The sequence below is a fragment of the Aythya fuligula genome, chromosome 15, assembly GCF_009819795.1.
Source record: "Aythya fuligula isolate bAytFul2 chromosome 15, bAytFul2.pri, whole genome shotgun sequence".
Lineage (NCBI taxonomy): Eukaryota > Metazoa > Chordata > Aves > Anseriformes > Anatidae > Aythya > Aythya fuligula.
This window is the reverse complement of record NC_045573.1, coordinates 3,299,397-3,316,604: the sequence shown is the minus strand read 5'-3', so window position 1 is coordinate 3,316,604 and position 17,208 is coordinate 3,299,397. Positions and strand designations below refer to the sequence as shown.

Here is a 17,208-nt window from a genome sequence, read left to right as displayed (position 1 = left end):
AGCTAGCACTTTGTTGTCTTGCTGTGCCAGAAGCAATTGAATAAGTCATACAATCACTGGAAAATTTGTTTTTTCTTTCTGTTTTTTTTTCTTTTTTCTTTTTAGACTCTAAGGTACAGATATTTTGTTGTGGACTGTATAGAAGAAGGAGTGCCTAACTCAGAAGCCTGCTTGTAAAATGTCTTCTAGTTTATGAACTCATGTCTTTTTCCTCTTCCCCAACTTCCCTTCTGTTTTGCAGCCATAGACCTTTTGTATGGGGGTATATACTGCTTTATGTGTCAAGATTACATATACGACAAAGACATGGAACAAATTGCCAAAGAAGAACAACGAAAAGCTTGGAAATTACAAGGTTTGGTTTTCCTGCCTGAATTTCTTGTTTGTTTTTAATCATACCTGTCCCTCCCATTTGTCAATGGCAAAAAACAGTAAGGGGAAGAAAAGAGCTCTTTAGAAATAGCTGTGCAGGCCATGGGAGAGAGATGTTTAGTGCTTTCCAGGAGTTAGACTGTTAGTTTTTAACATGTGCGCCACACCTAATTGTAGGTATTGTAAAAATATATTAGTTTTAATTGCAAAAAATATATATAAAAGATCTAACATTAATCTTGCAAAACGTGCATATCAGTCAGATCTGTACTAGGTAGAAAATGTGACGATCTGCTCCTTTAGGCTAATGTGTAGGTGTTGTAGGCAAGAAGTCTGTTCCCCTCACATGAAATGCCACCTTTGTGTGTGATTTTTGTTTTTGTTTTTTTAATAGAACGTGCCAGCTTACTTTCACACCTGTGCTTTCACGTTACACGCACAGTATCTATGTAGAAATATTTACACACAAATATATGTACACACATTTGTTTTATTATTCAGTTTGCTTTCCCTAATTTTTTCTTTTTTAGCCTTCACCCCAACAGTGGTTTCTCACTACCAGTGTACAATGACAGGTAAGAGGCGTGGGCTGGCGACGCACTTCACTAACAAGCGTCCCTTTGCTGATTATCCTGCCATTTTAGACATGAATCACAGTTAAGAATGCCAGTTTTATCATGCAAATTGTTTTCCTCTTGTTTGGATAAGTTCCAATGAGTGAATAATTACAGCAGACTTAATTTCATATGCCCTTCCCGTGACAGAACTACTCCAAAACAAACCTTTTGTCTTTTTTTTATTGGAAGGGAAAGGAAGTAGCATTTATCTTAAACCAAGTAGTTTTTAAGCATCAGTGATAGTAGCTCATCATCCATTTTCAGTGGCCTCTAGGGGTGTGTTTTCTTAAAGTGGGAAAGTCTCTATTTGAAGACAGACAACTTCTGTCTACTAATGTCTTGTAGTGAATCCACGGCATCCTGTTTCAATGTGACAGCCTTAGTCAGGGCTGATATGACTTCAAACCATTCTTAACCTCATTTCCAATTTTAAAAATAGCAGCTAACATCGTATTAACTAGAGCTTTTCTGATAGTCTATCAAAAGTACAGCTGCTTTTACTTAGTTCCTACTACAGATCGTGTTCTGCTTTCTGTTCATTCGCCGTTTTGAAGGAGTTCAGTCAGAGGAAGGGAGGACAGAGAGGTTGCCAGTGAGCTCTCCAGAAAGTAAAGAATAAAACGCATTAGCATAAAGCATTTTTCAAAGCATGATGAAACGGAGATGTGGTTTTGGACCTTGCATTTAGGCTATGCCCCTCTTCTGAAGGCTCCTTCAAACCTTTCTAAAATGTGTTGTTGTCCTGGGTCTCAAATGAGTCAACTACAGCAGCATAACAAGTGCTCATGATGCTCTAGAAGAGCAAGGCCTCCCACTTCCTTACTTCTGAATGTGTAAATTCAAAGAGCATTTTCTTAATTATGTCAGCCTTAATGAATGATAGGCTCGTGCCTTCTGGACCAAGAAGCAGCCAGTTTGTCCTCCGGCCTACTCCCAGCTGCTGTAGCATGTATGCTGAGGTAACTGGTGGTTCGTCTTGTCCCCTTGGGCCATGAAGGCATGTGGCGAAGGGAAGAGTCATTGAGGGAAGAACTACCAGGCAGAAAGCCTCTTCTGTACTGGTTAACTGGTCTCTGTATTGGTTAGATGGCTAGTTAGTGGCACGGGATTTGTTTGTATATACACACACATACATCTATGTATGAATGCACGTTGCATCTTCTGTCCCCAGAGAGCGAATCTGTAATGACCAGGGAAGATGCAAGATGGAGGAGTAGGCAAAAATACATTTTAGATTACTGGAGTACATCCTATAGACATTTTTCTTTAAAGTTGTGGCAAAAAAAGCTTTTGTTTTATGGCTTTGCATTGTGAAACCATGCATGTTTCTTAGCAAAATTTATCTGAGGAATGAAAAAGAAATACGTATGTGAGAAGTAGTAAAGAATTACGCCCTTCTTTCCCCATTGCTTAAATCCATCTCCCCCTATCTGAAAAATCAGAAACTATAAAGCGGGAGGGAACCCTCCCTCTTCCAAAATGAATGACAAGATTAGTACATGTACATATTGTTTCATTTTTATATTTCTATGAGAGAGTTAATTTATGTTAGACCCTGTTACCAAATAAAAGAACTGAAGTATGCAAAAACTGAGATTGCCTTAAAAGTGAAGTGTAAATGTTGTATATTTTCAAGCTTCTACCTACAGTACTTGAAGGGTATTAATATACACTTTTAATAATTGCTCACATAACAACATGATGCCTGGAGAAGAAACTTTAAGAAAAACCCCAAATATCATGAGAGTCATTTCATAGTCTTGTAATGTTAACTGTTACAGTACGATGAGTTTACAAGCCCAACTATAGTTCAGGGTTATGTGATATAACTCTGAACAAGTTGTAACTCAACTCAAACCTTTTTTTTTTTTTTATTTTTTTAATTCAATATTCTTTAGTAACGAGGGAGATGAGAATATATTGGGCCCTTCATTTTATTTAATGTTTGGATTTTTTGGTGGGGATGAAATGGGATTTGCTAAAGGATTGCAAAGTAAGCAATCCGTGTTAATGTTTAGTTGCAAAATTATGATTTTTATAAACTAGAACCTTAATTGTCTTCTACTTCATTCATCCCCGAAAATTTTTCATTCTCTGAAAAATGAAAATCAGCCTAATAAAATTAATTCTTAGGTGGAGATTTCATATCCTAACTTGAATCTCTGTTTTTTCATCTTTAAAATGATGAATATTCACTCTAATAACGCTACTTTCCCGTAATTATAATGAGTAATCTATGCATGTTTTGCAAATCTTTAAGGTAATTTATATTGGATTTTTTGGCATGTTTGTGGGTGTTATTAAACTTTTTTTTTTTTTTACTACTATATTATATATTTTTAACTTTAAAACATTGAATCATCCCTAATAAGTGGATCTGTTGTGTGTTTTTTTTTCTTTTTCCAAATTTTCAAGGGTAATGAAGTTTAAAGTCTCAATGTTCTTGTTAAAGTATACAGCAGGAACAGATTTTTTTTTTTTTAATTATTTTTAGTTTCAGTCTCTGGCTTAACTTGTACTCTTTCTAATGAAAGGGTTCTGTAAGAAAGTTTTGTCTGTTTTACGCTGTTTGTTGTGACATGAACTGTACATGTTTTTCTGTTTTGATTTCATTTGTTTTAACTGAACAATATTCAGTTCACCCAGAATCCTGCAAAGTAATCCAGTCTGTCATATTTAACTTTACTTGAAGAGTTGCTCTCGTTAAATGCTTTTGTTACCATCCTCTATAAGCATTTAAGCCGTATAATTATATATAGATATATATATTTATATATCAGTAGTCTCACTGATGTGTGGGACTATTGCATGCCTAAAGTTGAGCGCACATGTGTTTCCAGGTGTTAATTGTTTTTAATTTTTTAAAACCAGGATTTTAACATATCTGAAGTTGTTTTTTTTTTTTTTTTCTTTTTAATTTTGAGATCTCGTTTTGCTCTCACTCTGTACTAACTTCGCCAATATGTTTAAAGTATGGTGAAACCAAACACAGGAATTTGAGTTTATAGTGGACCAGTGCAAGAGCTGGTGCTAACAAGGCGTTGAAAATGATTTTGAGTTCTTGTTTTTAAAGACCAATTTCTGTAAATTCCTAAGGGAATGTTACAAATACAAAAAGGTTGCTGAAGACATCCAATATAAAACTTATTGGAGGCCAATGTTCTGTCATATGTTAACTGTCCATATGTGCGTCTCTAAAGTTGCTTCATTCAGTGTTTGCCTATGCATACTATATAGCGTATTCAAAGCACTGTGGCTGTTTGATCTCATCAGTCTGTTATGCAGTAATTAGTTCCTTTTCTGTTTTCCTGGGTGTGGAGCTTGGTGCTGAACCTTGGATAAAGGAAAGGGACTGTATGATTCTGGTATTCTTTCTTATGCTTCTTGCATAATATATTGTTGAATCAAATAAAGTAAAACAGAGAGGTGCATCCATGTAAATATGAATTTTCTTGTCCTCAGGAATCCAAAAATGAGACCTTTTATTGCTAGAACCTGGAGGGTCAGTAGTAACTATGAATTGAACAGTTTGGGGTGGGTAGGTTCTGACAAGCATAGCTATTTCTGAAAATGAAGATCAAAGAGCTATTAAAATTTAATGTATATTATGCAGAATGTGTAAGCCTCTAGCTATATTTTCTACTCTCCTTCTTTTCATATGTATGATTTATAATTTATTTTCTGTAGCACAGCACTGCTTCTGCTCCATGCATTCTGTGAAAAATAACTCTTAATTGACTTTAATCCTCAGTTTTAGAATAGATTGCTTGTCATCTTATTATTCTTTATTTTTAATGCCCAGATGCTTTTGTGACTCACTATAATTGACCTTGCATAGTAATTTTTCTGTGCTACATAAAGCGCTGCAGCAATACTTAGCTGGTCAGCACATAAGTCTGCATTGTTTTTCTTGTATCAGATTTACACTGAACACAGCTCTGCTTACTTCAAATAAATTCGCTGCACTACTTAACTGACTCATTTCTACTGCACTTCCCTTTGAACTAAAGAAGTGTATTGGAAATAACAGTGTTAATGTTTAAACAGAATACTGACGGATTATAGCTGCAGCTCATGAGACAGGGCAGATAAGTGTTTGGAGAGTTTGGTTGGTTGTTGCTTTAAACCTACTAATTGTATTTTTAGGTAATATTAGATATGTCATTGAAAGTGAATCTTTAAGTACTAAAATTGCTAATATCCAGTGCTGCATAAGGAGAAGTTATACTTAGTAATAATATATTATGAAACAGGTAGTAAGAAAATATACCTGTTCAGTACTAATTTCTGCTGTTCATCTGTAAAGATTAAGACTGTATCTGTCCATTAAGTTGGCTCAGTTTGGATTTATTTAATAACAAGCCAGAATTCAGTGATGAGATTTCTTGGTTATCCTTTACCTTCTCATAAAATCATTTCTTTTTAACTGAAAGAAGGATTATAATCCAGTAATGGAAAATTAATTTGAGCTAGGTCTTCTTTTAGTTCTTGTTTGTTGGAAGGTTGGCTGCAGTCTTTTTGAAGAATTTTTTTTGGAAATCCGTTTCCTTACATAGATTCTGTCTCAATTACATTGATTCTAACTTAATGGACAGTATGTTGAAATTTTTAACTTGAACAGAGTTTTTAATACTTTTACTAAACAACTTCCTGAACATTTCTTTTCATCTGCTTAGGCATTGGAGAGAAGTATTCAACATGGGAGCCAACCAAACGAGAGTTAGAATTGCTACGACACAACCCCAAGCGGAGAAAAATAACCACAAATTGCACCATAGGTAAGTTCTAGAAATCCTTTCTGAAACTGATTCTCAGCCACTTGAATTTTCAAAATTGTGTTGTTCTTCTATAAATACTTTTTACCTGAGTTAAATTTCCTTAAATTTATTATGTTAAGCTATTGGTTATTTTATACCTTCTTCTCACTGTAGAAGGATGTCTGCTCTGTTACTTCAACGACTGATGATAGTTCATCTGTGTATCAGATTTTTTTTGACGATATACGCGTAAAGACTTTAACAGAAATGAATGACATTATCTCAAGCCAGTCTACATCAGATCACTTGTTAGATGTATAAAGGGAAATCCTCTAGCTTCTGTAGTATCCTCTAGGATCCTTAATTATAGAAGTGTTTTGGTAAATCTATATTCTGCAGACAGAATAAGCAGAGTGATATCTTTCTGCTCCATGTTTTAAACACTAAATAGGGTCTCTTCAATTTTGTATTGACTCTGAAATGATGCAATCTGTTCTCCAGTGTGTGTCAAATGGCAATTTTCAAATGCATATCAAATTATAGAGTTCAGTAGTCTGGAGCAAAGAACTCTGAAAGGCAGGCATACCTACTAACAGCTGAAGAGTATTTAGGTAACGGTGACGAAAATGAACAGCATTTTCCAATTTTTTCCTGTTGTGTTTTGGTTGTGGGAATAGGGGGTTAGAATCCGCTTCCTTACAAATTGTAGGTTATTGGACATTTTTCTATACTGTGCAATGCATGGTAACGTTTTAATGGCAAAGGTACAAGGTTGGAAATACAACTATACGTATTAGAAGTAGGAAACTGAAGTTTTTTTCCTAATTTTTACGCTGCTTATTTTTTAATCAGAACGTCATATTTTCTACACATTTGCTGTTGTCAAAATACACCAAACACAATCGATAAAACTACTGCCATGTTTTCAATACAGTAAGTCATAATTAATCCAATATATGCATGTATTTATTTGAAAAAAATGGACTGAGAAGCACAGAGTAAGTTTGTAAGTTGAAAATGTGGATAGAATGGTAACTTTAAAGAAAAGACATATGCATTTGCAGTAGTGGAACAGGAAGGACATTTGGAAAAACATCTGTACTTTGGCAACTTTAAGCAGCCTGGGAAAAAATAAGTAGGCAGAGATTGCTCATATCGTGTTCACAGCAGGATTTTGTGTTCTATGAAACTTCAGTATATTTTGTAAAACTGTTAAAAATTACTTTAATACCACTGCACAGGACAAAAAGAAAAAATGTTGGCTTGATAGAATTTTGAAGGTGAGTGTGACCTTTCTAAGGAATTGAAGCACGTTTGCGTGGTGTTTCTTTCCAGTTTGAGGGAATGCTATGCTTACTCTTAAACGACTTTACATTTTTTCAGTCTGTTTAAAAAGGACATGTCTGGTTGCATGAAATCACATACAACACTGAATGGGTGGGGGAGCGTTCATGAAACACAGGGGATAAGGGAAATGACTGATCTCTTTACTTCTGCAGGCATGCTTTTAATAATTTCTCCTACTGAGCCCTGGAGCTGTCTATGCGCTGAGATTTAGAAAGAGGGAAAAAAAAATCAAAGCACCCAGGAGACATAATGCAGTTTTGGGCTACAGTTAAAAGCAAAAGACTAGCTTTCTTTCACAAAAATACTTTGGAGGCTTAGCTGAAGGAAGAAAAGACCTGCCATTGTCCTTGAGCCTTTTCTCTCCATCTAACCTGATGCTAAATATATATCTGCTTCAGAGTATTTTCCCTTCACTTTCCTCACATTGACTTGTCTGTTTGCAGTTTCAGATCAGTGAAGAACCCATATGCAGACTGAAATACTGCAATTATCTGGACATTGCCATTTTTCTCTTTCTAATTCTCAGTTCTTTTGACACCAAGTTTTTATCAATTCCATAGCAGATCTTAGTGAATCAAGTGTATCTTCTGAGGTAGGTAAGTGGTTGAGCAAACAGGCATAATGTCCAGTTTTATTGATTCTGAAAATGGAGATCATGTTAATAGCCGTCTATGAGCATTGCACATCTGTTGATCAGTCCCATTCACAAAAGAGTTGGTTAAAGCATAACCAGCTGCCTTTTGCATATAAAATGTTCTCGGCAAAGCTTTTTTTAAGAGGAAAAATGGGTGTTTGCGTTCTTCTTATGTCTTAACCTCCAGAGATAACCAGTCCAGAGACTGAGTACAGTCAGGAGGAAGCATGTTATAATTGCTCATTGATAACCTTCTGAAATGTTCTTTTGCTGATAGCAGTTTCAGCAATAGTGTAAGGCAAGTATTTTATGAGCCTATGAAGAGGCTGCCCTCACTAGGAGAGGGCACTGACCAAGCTCAAGTTCACAGGCAAGTAGTTTATTATGGTGTTGGACTGGAAGTGCACGCGAGATGGTTCATTCAGGCACCGTTTTCCGAAGCTAGTGTTGCTGTTATCATTAATACCCCCAGAAGATGAGTTCTCCAGAGTACATGTAGTACTAGCTTGGGATCAGCTGGTCTCTGATTAGCATATGAAGTGACTTTGTGGCTGAAGATTGGTACATCAACAATAGGAAGAATTAGACTCCCAAGGCACATGGATAATTAGCAGGAGCCACCTGGGATTCCCATTTGCAGTGTTGCAAAAAGGCAGAGGGGATAGCCTTTACAGAAGAGTGAGCAAATCCTCCTCATAAAGAAGGGGGTGTGTGGAGGAGGAGAAGGCAGAAACAATCACCGTGGTGCACTAGCAGGTGGTTTCCTGCAGCTGTGCAAGGCGAAGCAGCGTGATGCGGCGGCAGCATGAGGGGAATACATATTGCAGCAAAGCTTCTGTAAAGGTGGCACGGGAGGGCAAACAGTGGCCTGGGAAATATTTGTGGTTCTCTTCTTCATCCTTCAGGGTCCTGTAAGCTGTTCGTGGACGGTTGGCCATGTGTTCATGGCCCTAAGTAGCAGTAACGTGGAGGTTTTAAAGGCTACATCGATACGTGGAATTCTTTTGTGAATGTACTGGCTTTCTGGTGTGTTTTTTTTTTATTTTTTTTTTTCTTTTAGTTGGATACTAGTTAGGTTAGTTCAAATGGAAAAGTGGAATGAAAAACGTGTTTTGGTACAGCATCAAATTTTTAGCTCTAACTTCAGGTTGCTAATTGGTAAGCAGTAATGGATTTAGGTTTAAAATCAGGACCACGCAAAGCGCACCTTGAATGGAAGTCTCTTTTGATGCTTGAATTTCTTGAACTGCACTGTGATGAGGGAAAGGAAAACCTCCTTTAATTAAGACTACTCGAGTGAAAGTTTCCTTGGTGGCTGATAATTTTTTTTTTTTCTAACTTCATAATTAGAACTGCCATCTGGTGGGAAAAATGTTTACTAAAAGATAGGTTTGATAAAATCAACAAATATTATTCTGCTATCAGAGGAGTCCTTTTATCCCTCCTTTACTGTGCAACTCTGACCATTGGCCTCAATTCTGTTATATTTCTATGAGATCTGAAATTCATGCACATGATAGTAAAATAAACTATTTCCCTCAAAGCTCCTGGGGAATTTTAAGAAAAAAATAGAAATAGAGGTGGTGGTGGTAAATTTTTCACCCTTTTATTTAAAGGGTATTTTTCTTTTATTCACAGCTTTATTTACAGGGTGCTGTAGAGATACGCTTTCAGAAAGTCTTGCTAGACTTTTGAAGTTCACCTGTTCAGCAAGATAAAATACCTTTCACAGGAGAAAAAAAAAAAAAGTGGGGGGACCTAGATGTGCTCTCCTGTGTTCCTGCACTCAGTCAGCAGCTTGTGGAGGTTCCAGCACACAAAGCTGGTGTGGGACGGGATGCCTCAATCTCCTTTGGGTGACAGCAGCCACGCTGCATCTGAGCTGTCCTTTCATTCACCTGCCAGCGAAGCCAGCAAAGATTAACTGCTCTTGGGCTCTCACCTTAATAGGCTTGAAATTAGAGTATGCCAGGAAGCACATCTCAAACATAAAACAAACTTTTCAGGCTTTTTAGTATCGCATGTGAGGAAAACAGGATAAATTCTTTGAGAAGCTAGCACCAGTGATACACTACTATGGCCTGGACTATTGGAAATTTAATTGTATTTTTTAAAAAAAGTAAATATGTAATTATGTGAATTCTTTGTCTCTTACAAATCAATCAGGTGTAAGACTGAAATTTAAACGTCCATTTTGGCTTATGCCATCTAATGTTCCTGCTGTATATAGATGGGCTCAAAGTTTATGGCTCTGTATTTTTGTCTTTTCCTCAGAGGGAAAAACAATTCTTTAGAGGTAGCTAATATAAAATTTTACCTATTTTTTCCTTGATCACTGGAGAATAGTTAAAAATTGCAGTACACATTTTTCAGCTTGTAAAGGTTAGAGAAAGCAGGATACTGATTCCTTTTACAAGAACGTTTTTGTCCAGGGTTTAATTCTGCTCTCAAGGTAAGGTTGCTGTAACAAGGTGAAATATAACAGTAGATGCAACATCTTGTCTCCAAGAGCAATCGTAATGGGATAGATTGGAAAAGGAATTATGTATTCAAGGAAAATGTAGCTGGTTTGGGCCATTGTTAGGCCTACTGATATTTTTTCAATTCATCTCTTTTTGCAGTAGTGTACAGGTTGCTAAAGAAACCACCAGACTTGCTTTTGTAGATGGGGAGTATTCTTAGCAACTCCTGGAAGTAAGATACTTGGAATTTTGGAATAGCTGTGTATAGAAATAAAACCTATGCCTTTTCTTTCCAGTAAAGATTAACAAAATGTCAAAAACAGTTCTGAAGAGAAGTTACCTTGAAGTTTGAGCTTCGTGATAGGCTGGCATTGAAAGCAGCTTTAGCAGTGATGTGCTAAGTGTGTTATGGAGGCAAGTCTTACTTTCAGGGTTCTTAAAGGTTTTAATTTTTGTGGCTTTATGTGGGAGCAGTTTACTTCAAAACAGAATAGCAAGCTGAGTAGAACCTTTGTGTGGACTCAATGCTGGTTAAAGAGTAATGTTTTTTTCATACCGGTTATAAAGAATTCTTTAAATGTATATGTAAATAACAATAAGTGGTAAATGGTTTGACTTTCTCCTTTCGTATAAAGCTTGTTTTGCATGTTTTGTTGGTAGGGAAATAAAATCAGCAAGAGACACCAGTGTATAAGCACCTGCAATAATGTAAGCATTGAAGTTTGTAAGAGCTGCAATACTGACCTCCTGGATATTTACCTTCAATTCAACCCAGGAAGACAGTCCCAAGTTAAAACTACTTTGTGCAACAGGCAGATTGAGCTGGAGGTTGAATTTTTCTGTTATTCCGTCTTGGAAAACTGCCATACATGTTACTTGCACAGAAAATATTTTAATTTTGTAACTCTGGGGGGCTGAAACAAAGGAAGCTGCACTCTGTGTTCACAGCATGAAAATCCTTGGAAGACAGGGCTCTTGATCCAGGACTTGGACCATGTTCCAAAATTCTAACTCGAGACTCATTTTCTTCCTCTGGATTTTTAAAAGTGGATCCATGGTTGTGGTTCCTCCATACACATAACTTATTTCTCAAGACAGTGTTGCAATTTCACTCTCCTAAAATTTTCTGTACGTCTTCGGATGCAGCTTCCTTGTTTGGATACAGACAGGTAGCAGCACTAAAAAGTCCCTTATTCCCCTCCTGTATGCTGATTTAATTTGCAAGTGTAATATGTTTGCTGACTCAATTATTTGTCTTTTATCTCTCTCTCTAATGGTAAAGTAGTTAACTTTTTTCAGTGCAGGGCTTTCTTCACTAAATCATTATGTAACTTTAATTTGCAGTCAAAACACTAGGCTTTTAACATTAAAAATACAGTAAATATTAGTTGTCAACATCTTCTCGAACTTTTTTCCTTTAAAATAAAGGAATGGATGCTTCTGATCAAGAAAAGCCCAACAGTAATGTATAGCCAGAACTTTAGATTCTGGCCCTCTGAACAAGGTATCTTTGTTTAGATAGAAGCGATTCTCTTAAAAACAAAGCTTTTCTTGGTATGGGGGGTATATTTTTACTATTCAGTGGTGTAGTCAGTGCAAAGATAGTTTCATAATCTCTAAATCAAGAGCCAGATAAGGAAGTTGCGAATTAACCCACATAGCTACTCTGATTGCAGCCTTAACATGTGCCTGCCTTGTCATGGGCAGAGATGTATCCTTAGCATGAGAAGGTGCTTTTCTTACTAGTAAAAAATAAAAAAAAAAGATTTTTCATTGTATCTTAACCTGTTTGACTCCATGTCATTAGAGAGCATGACATTTTCAACAAGGCCAGCGGTCTCCATCTCAGTTTTGTTCTTTTGTGGATCACTTTTGGATTATATTTACTATGACCTTCCATTCTGCTCTTTCCTTTCTGCTTCTAGAGTTGGGCTTCGTGTGGACAGAAGGTAGATACAGTATATACTGAAACCAGGAATGTGCATAAACAGCATGTGGCATGGTTTGTGTGTTGTGGATCGTTGGAATAGCTCTGTGCCAGTTCATCAACAATAATTTGTGCATATTAATATATTTGGATGCATTAAACTTCATTGGCAGTTATCGTACTCCTTAAGCTATTAATTTATGAAATCTGTTTTGAGGAAGGGTAAAAACTTGTTGGCAGCATATGGTGTGATATTGGGGGGAAAGGATGGCTGCGGGTGTGAATTTTATTTTGTCAGTTTAGTGGGAGTACCTCTTGTTCTTTAAAGATGCCATCTGCACAGGATTCTCACTGCAAGTCTTATGCTTCTGTGCAGATCATGCAAGAGCTCACTGAGCTTTAAGTTTGACTGCTTTGGGGGAGGGCAAGGAGAATACTTCATTCTGTGCTACCTTTTGAAGTATTTTGTTTAAAGGCTTTTTCCTTTGCCATCCACTTGCCATATATAAATATACCTTGAAGGATCTACAACTTAAGTAGCCTTTAAAGGCTGGTTGTCATAAGGCTCTGCATCAATCGTAGAGTAGTTTTGACAAACACAGATCCTGTTCTTCACCTACTGCTGTTCTTTTTAGATGCCGGGTGTCTTCTGTCTGTTCTCCCTGACCTTCCTGCAATTATCAGATTAATCATTCTTTTCACGCTCCGATTTATGGACTTTAATGTCTTGACCTTTGAGTTGTCTGGCGTGTGACACAGGACGGCTCCTGCCTCAGGTTCACGGTTGCTTCAGGGTTTCTTCATACCTTTATTCAACTTGTTTAAATTCATTCAGCTCTGTAGGTCCGAGCGCACAAAGAACCCTGCAGTTGTAAGGGGCCTGGCTTCGTTATTAAATCAATGAATGTTAGGCACTGTATATACCTTTGTGACATTTCATGTGGTGGTGGCTACTGTGCAGAAATAGGCACTCCAGCTCTTGATGTGATGCACATGTGCTTGCAGTGCATCGTATTTCATTTTTGTCCTCAAACTGATTGATCTTCAGGTGTTATGGGGCTCAGATAATCAAAGATATTACTAAGTATTAGAGCTCTGCGTGGTTATTTCTAGTGCCATCTATGAAAGACAATTTCTTCTATTGCGTGTTCTGTCAGTTTGAGATCCAGATTGTGTGTGTGCACTCCCTAATGTGCTTCACTCCCTGCTAAGAGATCCTGACAAAGATTGGATCAGGTTGAAGCATAACAGACAAAATATCTTCAGTGGGTCTTGATATGCCAAGATAAGAATTCAGAGAAGTTTGGTGCAAGTTCTGTTTCAGAACTTAATGTCTTTTTCAGTCTTCGTTGTTTCAGACGAGAGATTCAACTAGATAGCAATGATTTCCATGGGTGATTACATGCTGTATAGCTGCTTTCCTTTTTTCTTTTTTTAGAACACGATGCATTAGTTTCTTGACACCTGAGATAAAAATAATTTTGTGATGCAGATGGTCAGTAAAAATGCTGAAGATAATATATTGCAGGTATAAAAAGTGTCGTTTTCCTTATTCTTGGGGGGTGGGGGAGAAGGCCTGCTTTTAGGGATGGATTTAACTATTTTACTTCAGTTTATGAAAAGGCCTTTGCCTGACGTTTTCTAGTTCAGGTTATTTTTCACATTTACAATACAAGGCAGCCATTGCTTTACTGGGAACAACACTGCAACTTCACATTCTAGTCAGCAGAAATTGTTCCTGGAATACTTTTCATCCTGCCTAGATGAAAGCTCAACCCTTGTAGACTTGTCACAGCCTTTGCTCATCAGGAAACTGTGTGGCTGTCTCAGAATTATTGTTAAGCTCTGCAGCTCCAAGATAGCGAAAGATTTACTCTAAAAGGAAGTATTTTCACTTGTATTCTGATCTGTTCCTTTTTTACTCTAATCGTGATTAACATGCGGACACATTGTTTGGATCTGGCCCACAAAAGGCTTCTGTCTAGCTGTTATCTTTTCATTTGGAACTGTATGGAGAGATAAAATGGTTCAGGCCATACCCACTCAGGTGCACAGAAATTTCTAGTGGGGAAAATCTGTGAGACTCTCATAACTTGGACAAGTTGTCCCTTTCCACATTTTAGGAGCTTTTGTAAACTTGTTGCTGTTTGAAGTATGACTAAATCTATTACAGTTCCAGAGCTCTAATAGTATAGGAGCATATCTACAGATTTCACACTGTATGTGCATCTGCCATATTAATGCTGTAGCAGTTTTTAAACTGTGTTACTTTATTAAGATGACACTGGAACACTTCAGAAAACAAGTGCATCCGGGGTTACTGCAGGATCTCATCACTGGAGAGTTTGAAGAACAATTCTGAAAAGCATTTGTTGGGAGTAATACAAGCAGTGATAATTCTGCCTTGAAGTAGAGGGAACGACCAGGTGACTTCTCAAGATCTACAGCTGTGCTTTGTGTGATTGTAGTGGAAGATCTGATGTACTATTCAGCTGTTTGGTCAAAAGCATTCACTTTATTCTGTTTTGGAAGCATGCTTCTTAATTTAAATCCACAGAGGAACAAAAACATTTGCAGTCCTCTGTCTTGCTTTAAACAACTTCTCTATTTACACAGTTTATATGAAAAATTAACCTTAAGAGGTTTGTTTGTTTATATTGCCAGATATTTTAGGAATGCTGACTCATTTTACCAGGCAGAGGGTACGTACACATGGGCAAGTTACCATCAAATCAGAAGGATGAGAACTTAAAGGATGTTGGGTGCTCCCGAATTGTGCTCGTCTGTGTGCCTGATCTTAACCCAAGCACACAGTCCCTGCGAAGTGACTGGCTGTAACCTCACAGCTTGGTTTACCACACTGCCAAAAGGGATCCCTTGCTTTGTAGAAAGTTCCATAAACCAGGGACTTACAGAAATTCAGCATAACACAATTGGTCGGTATTATTCCAGAGAATCAAGGTACAAAGTGCCTGCGTACCACTGAAATCACAAAATATCTACAGGGCAGTGAAATCATAGGCAGCATGCCTGGTGGTGAAGAATGGAAACTCGCCTGGATTGTGGAATATTCTGTGTTTTGGCATCATCACTTTAGGTGTTGGTTCTAAGATGTGCATGTCATTAGTACAGAGAGGACCTTCTGTTCTGTGTGCTGTGGAATCATTGGTTTGAAGTTTTTGCTTCAATTTCTGTGCAATAATAGTCTGAAATGCTGTGCTTTTTTGTTTGATTGTACTCGTGGTAAGTTGCTTGATGGGTTTGCTCCAAGGATGTGATTTTTCCATAGGTTCTTCCACCAACATGTGTCAGAGCTGCATGTGTGGAAAGGCCAATCTGATGCTCTGAAAAGGAGTCTCTAGTAAAGCCTTCCTTGGTTAGAGATATGCATTTTTCTCCTAAATCTGATGAAACTGGGGGAAACCTTTCTCAAATCGCATCTCCATTTGAGCGTGTTTATTTCCATATCATTAATATTTATATTCAAATAACTACAAACTATATCTCCTATGCTGAGCCTTTACTCCAGTTTTGTTAAAGTGTTAAGGCATTGCTTTTATTTGAAGGTACAGCACGGTACAGGGACACAGCAGAGCTCCTCCAGATCTGATTTATAGTATTGCTGATAGCTGCAAACTTCATTTTTTCTTGACCAGTGCTAGCAGGTATGAAACAAAGGAAATGAACTGAAATACCAGATCCTGGTGCTGACTGATCCCTTTGTATTATCCTCTGACCTTTTTCTTGCATTACTAAAGTGAATGAATGATATACTGAGCCGCAAAAGCTCATATGCAGAACATCTGTGTAGCCTAAAAATGACATTGAATATAGTTAGTGACCATGGATTAGAAGCGGTGGTTACCTGTTCTCCATCCCGTCCTTTCTTGGCAGCAGGGCAGTTAATTTTGTTTCCAGAGCAGTGAGGTAGGAATAGGAACACAGGCATTAGGGCTACAGCTGTTTTGCTGCTCAGTTGTTGGCTTTAGGCAGTTGCCTGCATGGATTTTTGTTGCAGCTGAGGAGATGGAAGAGCTGGAGGGCTGGCTGTGAAACAGACTGACAGATCCTGGGTCCCTTCCTCATTCTGGCCCTGGCCTTTTGCCCTGACCTCTGCTGAGCTGATTGAACCTGATTAAAGGGGTCAAAGATTCATCACTGTTTGCACATGATGGGTTTCACTGCCTCAAGGTGAGACTGATGTTTTTTTTTTTTCCATGCTAGCAAGGTAGACCATTCACCACGGAGTCGAGCAGGTACAAGAGGAGGATCCCTTTTGGCACCGGTTAGCTGTTAGATTGGTTTCATTGTCATGTGAAAATGCCCTCAGCCTCCCCTCCTTGTCAAAGGTGGCTCCTGTATTTTGTATCATACTGTAATATTAACCTGGCTGTGTGAACAGTCGCTGAATGAAAACGTGGAGGGGGCACTGCACACCTTTTCCAAGTCCAGGTCAAGTGTACGAGGCCGTTCCTGATGGTTCACAGAGCTGCTTTTGGAGTAGCTCCAGCAGCAGGGAGTCCCCAACTCCCTTGTTGCAATGTTTTCTAACTGTGAGACAATTATTTTTAATATCTAATTAAACTTCTTGTGAGCTCAGTCTTTTCTTATTATTATAGCTTGGGTAGGCCACAAGAGTTAATTACAGTCCTCTTTGCAGTTGCCTTTAACGTATTTGAAAATTGTCAGCCTGTCTGTTCCTCTATCAGCACTATCTCTTTTTTTAATTAACTAAGTCAACCAGTGGGTTCTTCAGTTATTTCTCAAGTCTCATGTATTAATTTCATGCAAATTTTCACTCATGTTCTTGCCTTTTCCTCAGTTTGCATAGATGTCTTAAAACGCGTGCTCAGTTCCAGACGTCATCCAGCTGAGGCTCTGCTGTCACTGGGGCAGAATAATTACCTCTCAGACCTTGTCATAAGATTAAGTTTAAAAATACCTTTTTTCTTCTTTTTTCTTCAGTGCAGTATTGCATCGTTTAAGTTGAGTTGCTACCGTAGGTAGCAACTCAACTGCATGCCCCCTTATTGCCCCCTCAAATGCCCCCTTATTTTCTTCTTTTGCATTTAATTTTTCTTGTTTCCTACTC

The 17,208-nt window shown here is 37.7% G+C and overlaps 1 protein-coding gene across 2 annotated transcripts in view; it reads left to right on the top strand.

The window, feature by feature from the left end:
• The window catches only part of USP22 (ubiquitin specific peptidase 22), a 98,189-nt gene that overhangs the window by 48,899 nt on the left and 32,082 nt on the right, over positions 1-17,208 (top strand). Inside the window, exons 3-5 of one of the 2 annotated variants that reach the window (XM_032197339.1) lie at positions 242-355; positions 903-947; positions 5,666-5,767. In XM_032197339.1, the coding sequence (XP_032053230.1) occupies positions 242-355; positions 903-947; positions 5,666-5,767 (261 nt within the window). The remainder of the gene's footprint in view (positions 1-241; positions 356-902; positions 948-5,665; positions 5,768-17,208) is intronic. The other variant, XM_032197340.1, reaches the window with a different exon arrangement.